The sequence below is a fragment of the Camelina sativa genome, chromosome 9 (assembly GCF_000633955.1).
Source record: "Camelina sativa cultivar DH55 chromosome 9, Cs, whole genome shotgun sequence".
Taxonomy (NCBI): domain Eukaryota; kingdom Viridiplantae; phylum Streptophyta; class Magnoliopsida; order Brassicales; family Brassicaceae; genus Camelina; species Camelina sativa.
In genome coordinates, this window is record NC_025693.1 from 16,434,151 (window position 1) to 16,446,510 (window position 12,360).

Consider the following 12,360-nt stretch of genomic DNA (forward strand, 5'->3'; position numbering starts at 1 on the left):
TTTAAATCCCTTATGATAACAAAATTTATTAATGTGATTCACATCGAGTCAATTCTGACTTATAGAATTCAAGAAAAAGGAAAAAAAAAAATACAATATGAAGCAAATTAAATCACATTCGTAGAAAACAAAAAAAAAAACAGAGAAATCAAAAAACGCCTTTGAGATAAAGCATGAAGAGACAGAAGATGATGATTAAAAGAATCCAAATCCCATCAGTTTGTTCCTTGATTTCATGGTGAATTTGTTCAGCGTTGTTGTTTATGAGCATCATAGCCATTAGGGCTAAGATTATGACGCAAACCGAACCAGTTCCTATGCCGCTTGGTCTGGTATGAAACTTCTCTGAAACATTATGATTGCCGCCTCTAGAATAATAGCTTACCAAAACCCAGAAACTTGCAGCAAACGCCAATATTAAGACCGCAGCTTGTGGCATCTTTGATCTCTGATCTCTCTCTATTGTGTTCGTGTTCTTAGACAATGAATACTTTGTGTGTATTTTTGTTTATAATGCATGCTTTGATCCTATATAGCGTGAACCGTTTGGTCAATTTGGGTCGATTTCTATTTTTTTTTACAATTTTCCTTTTCTTTTTTGTTTGTTTTCCATTTTCTATTTAAGCGTTGTTTTTACTGATTTAGAAAAATGGAAATATTGAGTGCGTAAGTAATAAAAATATGATAGTTAATGTAGGTTATTAATTACAAAACAGATGAGCGTTATCACCGCTAGTTCTCCAACACTTCTCTCAATTTCAACAAAGGGAACCAATGGGCCTGTTCGCGTGTAAACCATCTGAATCTTACTATCTGGTTCAAACAATACAGAAACCTTTAGGTCGATTCACTAAAACCAGAACCTGTAGCTTAATCAGGCTGAAGCAGCGAGCGACTGCAGTTATTTAATATCCAGGAAGCAGAAGCTTACACAGTAAACGCATGTTTAGAGTTTCGAACCGAAGGCAGAGTGAATGAAATGAACACACTTTTTCTGTTTATTGAGAAACAATATGATAGTAACAATGATCCCAACAGCTTTCGTTGGCATATATTACAGGAATNAGAGACAGAAGATGATGATTAAAAGAATCCAAATCCCATCAGTTTGTTCCTTGATTTCATGGTGAATTTGTTCAGCGTTGTTGTTTATGAGCATCATAGCCATTAGGGCTAAGATTATGACGCAAACCGAACCAGTTCCTATGCCGCTTGGTCTGGTATGAAACTTCTCTGAAACATTATGATTGCCGCCTCTAGAATAGCTTACCAAAACCCAGAAACTTGCAGCAAACGCCAATATTAAGACCGCAGCTTGTGGCATCTTTGATCTCTGATCTCTCTCTATTGTGTTCGTGTTCTTAGACAATACTTTGTGTGTATTTTTGTTTATAATGCATGCTTTGATCCTATATAGCGTGAACCGTTTGGTCAATTTGGGTCGATTTCTATTTTTTTTTACAATTTTCCTTTTCTTTTTTGTTTGTTTTCCATTTTCTATTTAAGCGTTGTTTTTACTGATTTAGAAAAATGGAAATATTGAGTGCGTAAGTAATAAAAATCTGATAATTAATGTAGGTTATTAATTAAGAACAAAGCAGAGCGTTATCACCGCTAGTTCTCCAACACTTCTCTCAACTTCAACAAACGGAACCAATGGGCCTGTTCGCGTGTAAGCCATCTGAATCTTACTACCTGGTTCAAATAATACAGAATCCTTTAGGTCGATTCACTAAACCAGAACCAGTAGCTTAATCAGGCTAAAGCAGCGAGCGACTGCAGTTACTATCAGGAAGCAGAAGCTTACACAGTAAACGCATGTTTAGAGTTTCGAACCGAAGGCAGAGTGAATGAAATGAACACACCTTTTCTGTTTATTGAGAAATGATAGTAACAATGATCCCAACAGCTTTCGTTGGCATATATTACAGGAAATATCTAAGTCTAACCTGTTCGTTATTTCTTTTGGCCTGACTAAGTCCAAGAACTCTGGTCAAGATCTCTCCCTTGCTTATTATACACAAGCAATCGTATAAGTCCCACAAGTATTACCAGTAATCTCCACAAGAACACACTCCATTCTTGAACCTATGAAACCGGTTCACATCTCTAACTAGAATCTCCTTCTCCATAAACTTTGAGATGAACTTTGTAAACAAGTGACAGTCCTCGCACAAACGCAAGTTCTTCGTGATTCTGATGGGCTCTCCTTTTGATGTATTTATCAGCCCAAACGCCAACGCCAATTTCTCACTGTGTCCTAACACTATCCTCTCTTTCTCTTCCGTCTCAAGCTCATACAGAACTCCTTTGGTCTGTGGCATGTACCCTTTCTCCTTCATATCTTCGGCTAACTTAACCAAGAAAGCATGAATCTGTTCCATAAGAGGGTTAAACTCATCCACCGAGACAAACGAGTACATTTTCTTCCTCACTTCCATATAGCACCGACCAGGCAGCTTCTGCAGTCCCCGGTGTTCTACGAGCTTCTTCACTCTCTTAACCTCATCCCACATCTGAGCTTCCGCGTAAATGTCTGCTAACAACACATAATTCCCTGCATTTTTTGGTTCAAGTGCGAAGAGCCTTCTACTTGCCCGCTCTGCAAGCTCAACATTCCCATGAATTCTACAAGACCCAAGAAGGGAACCCCAAACCTTAGGCCCCGGTTCAGTCCTCATGTCTTGAACCATCTTTGCTGCCTCGTCTAACCTATTCGCCCGACCTAACAGATCAACCATACAAGCATAATGCTCGACTTGTGGTTTTATCCCATGGTCTCTCCACATTGATTCAAACAGTCTTTTTCCTTCTTCAACAAGACCCTCGTGGCTGCAAGCTCCCAAAACGCTGACAAATGTTACGGGAGTTGGGGTAGCCCCATTGGCTAGCATCTCTTCAAATATCTGAATTGCTTTCCTTCCATACCCATGAACACCATAACTTGATATCAAGGAATTCCAGGATACAACATCACGGTCATGCATTCGATCAAATACTCTTTGTCCCACTTCCAGCTTACCACATCTACCATACATTGTCACAAGAGCACTAATCACCGGCAATATGGAGTCAAGCCCCCGTCTGAGTATGTACCCATGAATCAATCTCCCTTGCTCTAAAGCCGCAAGCGAAGCACAAGCTTGAAGCACACTCACCATAGTCACAGAATTAGGAGATGAATCTTTGGTCTCTGTCATCATTTCACGGAAAGTCCTCAGAGCTTCAAAAGCTTTCCCGTTCTTTGCATAGCAGGCAATCATTGCGCTCCAAGAAACAACGTTTTTGACAGGCATTTCACCAAACACATAGCTAGCATAATCCACACAGCCAAACCGAGCATACATGTCCACCAACGTAGTCATGATATAAACATGCGAATTGTAACCGCGTCGGGTAAGATGCGCATGAATCTCTTTCCCTTTAGTGAGACAATTCGCTGTGCATTCAGATGCAACACAGGCCTTGAGAACATAAGTGTATGTGAACCTATCTGACTCAACTCCAATCCTATTCATCTTCCAATACAAACCCAACACTTCTTCTCCATGACCCGCTAATGTAAGCGCTCGAAACAAAGCGTTCCAGACATATATAGTTCTTTTACGCGTTTTATCGAACACCTTCCGTGCATAATCCACAGAACCCAAATCTGAATACATACCAATTAGCTTCGTAGCCAAAAAAGGATCTTGATCAGACCCATTGTCCAGAATATGTCGGTGAACGCGTAGACCATCAGAAAGAGAGCTCCGATGACCGCAGCAGAGAATCAGAAGCTCGTAAGTTTGCTGACTCGGGCTTGATTCCTGAGACAAGAGGCGAAGCGCTTGTTTAAGCTTACCATCTTTGCATAACGACTGAATTAGCTGATTATTAGAGATTTTAGCTCCGGCGCCGGAGGAAGTCGAAGGATTGTTTAAAGCAACGGAGCACAACGGTGGCTTCAGAGGACAGCGAGGTAAGAAGTTAGCTGTAGTATAATAATTCGGTTGTATTACTTGAGGAGGGTGAGATAGAAACATTTTCCGGTGATTAAGCTTTTTCCGATGTGTTTTCCCGGAAAATTCCCAAAGAAGAGGGCCAGAGGGGCTTTTACTTGCCGATCCTACCACTTCCACTAGTTTCTCTGCTACTTCCGTGGTTGGTTTACACGTGCCAATCACGTGGTAATAATATGGGCTTTTTTGGATCAGGTCCATATTTGAATAGCTTTGAAGTGGGTTGATTGGTTGATGAGGTTGAAATTGAGGTTGGAAAAAACTATTCAGTCCGTTCAACTTAAGAAGGTTGAAAAAATAAACTAATCCTACAGCCAAAATGTTCAACTTGTTTAACCACTGTTTTTGAGATGAATGAGTTGAATATTATTCAATCTAATTTTGTTCAATCGATTTTTTCAATTTTAAGCAACTATTTGCAGTCTAAGTTTTACGCAGCATATTTTGCACCGAGAATAATTTTCTTCCATGGCGGCCACTAGAGGTCCACCAGTATTCCGGCGAGATCCCAAATCAAACACCAGTATGCAATAAATCATAATAATAATTTGGTTCTTTGTAAAGCAAGTACATTAAAAACCTCTATAAATTAATACACACTATAGATTAATAAATTTTGTTTGTCCCAAGTCATGTAAAAAATAACAAAACTCGATAAGATAATAAGATAGTATCTTTTAAAAAACATTATGAAAAATATAATCTCAATAATATCATAAATTAATAATTAAACACATTTATATATATATATATGATATTATAATGTATGCATTAAAATTTTGAATAGAGCTCATATCTATATAACGATTGTTATGTTGTATTTTTAAACTATAAGAATATAAAATAGTCTATAACATGTCATAAAAATAGCTAAATAAATATATCATGTTCATTTTGATAGTCTTAAGGCTTTTATAATACAATAATTGATATTATTATTAGTAAATTAGAATTTAGGTATGTCATATGTATAATTGAATTTCTCAATAGTATTTATAATTTATTGTCAATTCCAAAATCATAAACTTTATAACATGCGAAAATCTAATCTTATTCTGCTAAAAAATTTCCAATCATAATTTACTGAATTTAAATAGTTAAAATATATCTATAAATTTATAATTGTTAATAGGGGCATTCTCAAAAATGCCCCTTTTTCCATATCTCTTTTTAAAAATACCCCTTCATGTTGACCATTTTTAAAACTACCCCTCTTTATATACAAAATGACCAAATTACCCTTTTTGAGTGACAGCAAGAATGTACAGTCATCAAAATCGAAAATATTTTCCCGCCAAAAAAATTTCCCGCCAAAATTTTTTTTCCCGCCAAAATCGAAAATTTTTCCCGAAAAAATTATTTTTTCCCGCCAAAAAAAAAAATTTTCCCGCCAAAATCGAAAAATTTTCCCGCCAAAAATATTGAAATTTATACCTTTTAAAAACCTTGTAAATGCTTTTAAAAAACTTTTAAAAGCGTTTACAAGGTTTTTAAAAGGTTTTTAAACACATTGTAAACGCTTTTAAAAACCTTGTAAATGCTTTTAAAAAGCTTGTAAATGCTTTAAAAGGTTTTTAAACACCTTCTAAACGCTTTTAAAAACTTTTTAAAAGCATTTAAAAGGTGTTTAAAAACCTTTTAAAAATTTTATAAAAACTTTTACAAGGTTTTTAAAAACATTGTAAAAGGGTTTAGAAGGTGTTTAAAAACCTTTTAAAAATCCTTTTAAAAACCATTTGAAAACCTTTTAAAAACCTTTTAAAAACCTTTTAAAACCTTTTAAAAACCTTTTAAAAATCTTGTAAAAGCGTTTACAAGTTGTTTAAAAAACCTTTTAAAACTCTTTAAAAAATCTTGTAAAAGCCTTTACAAGGTGTTTATAAGGCTTTTATAAGGTAGAAACCTTATAAAACCTTTTAAAAACCTTGTAAATTTTTTTTGGCGGGAAAAATTTTGGCGGGAAAATTTTTTTTTTCGAAATTTTTTATCAAAAGTTTTTTGACAAAAAAATTTTTGGCGAGAAAATATGTCGGAAATTTTTTGGCGGGAAAATTTTGTTTTTCTTTTTATTGAATAAAATAATTTTCATCTAAGGGTAAAATGGTCATTAAAAATTAAAAGAGGACATAAATAAAAATGGCCAGAAAAGAGGGTATTTTTGAAAAGGGGTATATCAAAAGGGGCATTTTTAACAAATTCTCTTGTTAATATATGCTATAAATTTGTAAATATTAATATATATTTATATATATATAAATTAATATCACTATAAATTAATAAAATAGCATGGTCCTAACATTATTAATTTATAGAGGTTTTAATATAAAAAGATCTAGAAGATCACAAGATTAATAACAATAAATTCTATATTTATTATTTAAATATTTATATATTTGCAATCGTTATAGCTTAGGAAACTCTTGTACTATATAATTTCACTTAATCTAAAACTTATAATTATGAGAGTCAGTCAATATACTATTTCCTAAACACTAAGGTGTTCTTCTCTTATCAACCTTCAACATGGTATTAGAGCAGGTTATGCTCGAGTTGCGATCTAACGATCAAACTCTATTTTAAAAAAATATTCATCTATTTCTTAAGCTATATGCTCCAAACACTTCTTTCTTCTCTTTACTGAAATTTACCAAGGGCCGGCCAGTGTTGGTCGACACCAGAAGGGTGTCGGTCGACACCAACCTGTTAGCAGGCGACTGATGCTTGTTATTAATGGTATGTTGTGTTTGTTTGTTGTTTGTTAAACATTGGTTTCTCAATTGCTTGTGTGTATAGCCTAGTAGATGGGAGGATTGTCTAACTAAATATTTGTGATAATACTTACGCATCTCAATTGTTATTTATGGTGTGCAGGTATGTGACATGGAATCATGGCGCTGAGGAGGAGGATGATCTAGGGTCTCGTTTTTGTGTTGTTGATTATATTGTTTATGTTGGAACCTTGGATAGGAATATGTTAGGTTGTTGGTTATGGTTTATGTTCTGCTATGCATATTGTTATTTTGGTATTTGTGGTTATCGGCGATTGGTTTATTGGTTGGGTTGTAATTAAATATTATGAGATATTTAATTATATTATTATTATTCTTATTTAAAAAAATGGGTCGGGTTGTTTCGGTTTGGTATCAGAGCCATTACGGTTCTAGGGTGGTTGAGTGGATTGGTGTTAGAATTGTTTGTTTAAAGGGAATTTAATTGGTGGAATTATTTTCCTGTTGCTTGGTGCATGATATTGTGAATTGTTGTTGTGTGATGGAAATTGAATATGAGTAGATAGTCAATTTGTGTGAGTATGGAGTCCTAGAATCATCCTCTTCGAGCCTTCAATGAGATTCCACAGTCAGATGTGTGCTTTGTGTGTGGTTTCTAATTTGTGTGCTTAGCCTTCTGTTATGAGTAGTGCAGATTGTTAGAGGTGAGGGAACTGCTGGTCGTGGGCGCGGTCGTGGTCGTGGTCGGAGACAGATTCCCGAGGCCAGTGTTAGTGTGACCTAGAGTATGGCATGTGAGTAGGTGCCAGAGTCGCAGGTTCATCCTAGAATATCTGGAGACCAGGCTGGTGTTGGTATCGGCAGGGCTGGTGGGCTCGGTGTCAGTACCGGATTTGCCCCGGGGATAGGGGTTGCAGCGGAGGATGCTCGTAGAGAGGATGTCTTGGCGGGATTGCTAGCTCAAGTGTTGGTGCGGCTTCCAGCAGTGGCGGATAGTGTGCATACTCTTGTGGTGCCGCCAGCGGTTGGTGGGCAGTTTCCAGTAGTACCGCCAGTGGTTGGTGGGCAGGATCCAACGGTGTAGCTTGTGGCTGGGTTGCAGGCAGGCGTGCAGCCGGGGACCAAGATAGTGGATGCTCAGTATATCCAGATATTGGTGCAGCTACGACATGTGGGTGCAGGATTTTTCACAGGAGGCACGAATCTGAGTGTTGCAGATGAGTGGAGAGAGTGGATGGAGGATATCTTCCAGTCGCTTAGGTGTCCTGATCACTATCGAGTGGACTTGACAGTGCACTACCTGCCGAGAGATGCACATGTGTGGTGGAGGTCGGTGACGGCCGGGAGAGTGCAGCGTGAGATGACTTGGATGGACTTTGTGGGGGAGTTCAACGCTAAGTATTTTTTGCAGGAGGCACTTGATCGCATGGAGGTGCGGTTCTTGGGGTTGACTCAGGGGAACCGTACGGTGCGAGAGCTAGACGCAGAGTTCAGTCGGCTTGTGGTGTATGAAAGCCGGGTATTAGAGCCATATTCGGCTCATGGGAGTATCGATTGACACCATCAATTATGGTACGACCGGGTGGATTTAAATTGTTGTTTTGGTTCAGTTTGGTTTAATTGGGAATCTCTAACTGACGTATTTAAAGGCAAAACTCGACCTAGGTCGTGGAAGGAGGTGGTTTTGCCGATTCTAGAGAGAAAAGAGAGAAGAGAGAGTTGTCTTGGAGGATTTGGAGATTCATTCTAACATGGGTTGGTGAGATATGTTCCTGTGGAGTGGAGATATGGTGCTAGGAACGAAAGTGAAGCTTTCTAAGTGTTGGATTCGTCAGTTCGGGTCAGAAACTTTCTACAAAAGAGGTGAGTGCTTGACCATGGCTGATCTAAGTCTGAGAATCCTTTGTTTTGCTTGGTTTGTTGTTGTTTGTGTTGTATTTCTTGTATGTTTGTGGTTGGTTGTTGGTTCCCTTGAGTTTACAGGGCCTTTGGATGAGTTTTAGACGTTTTTGGAGGTTTTGGGAAGCAGATCTACGACTTTTAGCTTCGAGCACAACGTGTCTGCGGAGTCGGTGTCGATCGACACCAAGAGGTGTTGTCGGTCGACACCAAGGACCAGTGTCGGTCGACACCAGATGGGTTTCGCTCCACACCAAGAGGTGGTGTCGATTGACACCAAGGGCCAGTGTTGGTCGACACCAGAAGGATTTCGGTCGACACCAAGAGGTGGTGTCGGTTGACACCAAGGGCTAGTGTCGGTCGACACCAGAAGGGTGCCGTCGATACCAACCTTTTCAGCAGGCGTCTGATGCTTGTTTTTCCTGGTTTGTTGTGTTTGTTTGCTGTTTGTTAAACATTGGTTTCTTAGTTGCTTGTTTGTATAGCCCAACAGATGGGAGGATTGCCTCACTAAGTATTTGTGATCATACTTACGCATCTCAATTGTTGTTTGTAGTGTGCAGGTATGTGACGTGGAATCATGGCGATGAGGAGGAGGATGATCTAGAGTCTCGTTTATGTTTTGTTGGTTATATTGTGTATGTTGAAACCTTGGATAGGAATATGTTAGGTTGTTGGTTATTATTTATGTTCCGCTGTGCATATTATTATTTTGGTATTTGTGGTTTATGTGGTTATCAGGGATTGGTTTATTGGTTGGATTGTATTTAAATAATATGGGATATTTAATTATATTGTTATTCTTATTAAAAACGGGGCGGGTTGTTTCAAGAACCTCATTGGAAGAGTAAACGCTATTATTGACAATCTTCTGACCTTTTATCTTTAGAAGAGTTCATTTCATATTCATATCCCATGAAAATATCTTTTTGAAAGTTCTAACGTCGAATGTGGATCGTTGACTTAATTATAGAGATCATTTAAATATATTGATATCCCACATTAAATGCAAATATATAAAATTTCATGAACAATTTTAGTGATATGTCACTACAATGGGGTTGTTCAAGTGCATCACCTGCCATTACAGAATTTCCGACCAAGTCAATAATGCTTAGATGGGGGAACTGTTAAGCCTGCCAATGAATATCCATTCTCTAATCCAAGTTACATATTTTTCTAAAACCTCATATGTTATTTTCGATCAGATGTTAATTTTGTGTTGTATCTTCAACTTCGTCTTCTCAAAAATATATAGTGTACTTTAAATATGTTGTTTCTGCCAATGTTTTGAGTTAAAAGAATTTAAAAAATTTAATAAAATCTCAAGCTTGTTTTATATTCTCATGTTATAGAATTGTAGTTCCAGTTGATAATATGTCTTTTAAGATATGATAGACAAATCACATGTCACTTTTTGTAATGACTTACATATCATTTTTTTAATATATTTTGTGACCATTGACTTTGGTTTTTTAGATTGAATACTTTTTCAAAAAAAAAAAATTATAGTTTTCTTAGAAAAAGTGTGACCCTTACAATATTTTCGTTTTAGATCAAAACTTTTAAGTTAAGTTGAGTAATTAATCTTTTATATTTTTTAAGTGAAATATAATAACAAAACTTTGTAGTATATGTTTTTTAGATACTAATGTTTCACTTCAATTTTATTTTTATGTTTGGATTTTTATAAATACAATTACATAAATTTGTTTTTACTTTACCATGCATTAAAATCTTACTTCCATTCTAAAACTCATTAACCCATTCTAAATTTTTGAATATGATCAGTTTTTGGTTAAAAATTGAATTGATTGATACATTAACTTTAGATTTTATGTTCTTTTTATAATAATGTGAATTAATTTGTTAAATTATTTTTGTCAAAAAATAAAAATTAGTAATAACATGAAAAAAAGGAGAAGAGAGAAAAGTCAACTTTATATATCCCCTATATATTAAAAGAGAAACATTCTTCAAGAAAAGATGACGAGTCGTCGCCAGGGAGCTTTGTGCTCAATTTCTTACATGTCCTTAATATTCTATAATATTACATATAACTGTCATTACTATTCAATTTATTTATATACATAATATTTTGTTCCTATAAATTCTAAAATCCCCTATATATTAAAAGAGAAGTATTCTTGAAGAAAAGCTGACGTGTTGTCGCCAGAGAGCTTTGTGCCCAATTTCTTACTTGTCCTTAATATTCTATAATATTAAATAAAACTGCCATTGCTATTCAATTTATTTATATACATAATATTTTGTTCCTATAAATTCTAAAATTGGTAAATATTATTTAAATATTAATAAAGATTATCCCGTACATGTTTTCAAAATTATTTTCAAAACCTATGTATCATAATATAATAAAAGATTATAACATGAGAGGTAAAATATATATTTAAATCATATCTTAAAAAATATAAATAATATTATTTCTTATTGTTCAAAATTTTTTGACCAAAAAAAAATTGAAATTAATTTTGAATAATAGATATTGGAAAATCTTTAAAAAAACAATTTGACAGCATCTTAAATTTATTTTAAACTATAAAATATTTAAACTTATGCAAATCCTAATTTTCAGTTTTCCATATAGAAAATTTCTGATATATAAGAGTAATGTATATTAAAGATTCCTTAATTTCCAAATTAACATATTAAAAAATATAAAATCTTATATATTTTTTAATATTATTTCTTAAAGATTTCGAGGGACGAATTTTTATAGATAAGAAAATATTATACCCCTTATGGAGTATGGTTACCGGAACGAGTTTGACCCGCTTAAGATTTTAGGTCATTCTTGAAGTTTTATTCTTTTTGATGTTTTTATCCGTTTCATAATTTACAAGTTTTATACAATTATGATTAATCACTAATTCGGTAAACGTTAGATTCGGGTATGTTGTTTTGTGAATCTTAATTTTATGTTGAAACCTTTATTATTTCAAAAATCACAAACTGAATGAAACCAAACTAATATAAGTTTGAACTGTAAATGATTTAACAAATAATTATATCTATAAATGTAACTTTACATGTACATAATATAATACAAATCTTATAGTAAACACAGTTTTTAAAATCAATCACGCACATACGTGCGGATCCGTACCTAATATAGATTAAAATAGAACATAAATATATACATTGAGGTTTAATTTAGAGAAAAACAACGATAGAAACTGCAGATACGATCATACGTTACGTACCGCACATCAATTATCTTGATGAACTACTACGATTTACATGATCCCAATACCCACGAGGGATTTCTAAACACTTGTGAGAACAATAGTAAGAGCCCTTCTCAGAACAATAGTAAAAGCCTTTCACTTGAAGAATATAAGGAAGCTTGCATCTTGAAGAACACTTGAAACAATGAGGCCTACAAATAGAAGTGTTGGGTACCACTTCTCCATTTGAGGTTTCGTCCAAGGAAATGTGCCCTGGTATGTGAAATGAGAAGTCTCCAACAACACATGAGACATGCAAAATGATCCCACACGGATTACATGTATAGAACCATTCTTTTGGATCTACTTTTGTTTCACATACCTCACACCAAAATTGACCATCTTCCTTATTTTCACCGTAAGACAAGTAGAGAGGATGATCATCGTACCTTTGACTCATTACCTTTCTAGGCAAAGTAGCACACCGGAAGTCCAATCGAAACTCACACTCATCACAACATAACATACTCATGGCGGTATTTC

General features: G+C 35.3%; 1 protein-coding gene across 1 annotated transcript; it reads right to left on the reverse strand.

Moving 5' to 3' along the window:
• Positions 1,852-4,134, reverse strand: LOC104711141 (pentatricopeptide repeat-containing protein At3g46790, chloroplastic). The gene has a single exon (XM_010427822.2). The coding sequence runs from the start codon at positions 4,023-4,025 to the stop codon at positions 2,049-2,051; it is 1,977 nt and encodes a 658-aa protein (XP_010426124.1). The 5' UTR covers positions 4,026-4,134; the 3' UTR covers positions 1,852-2,048.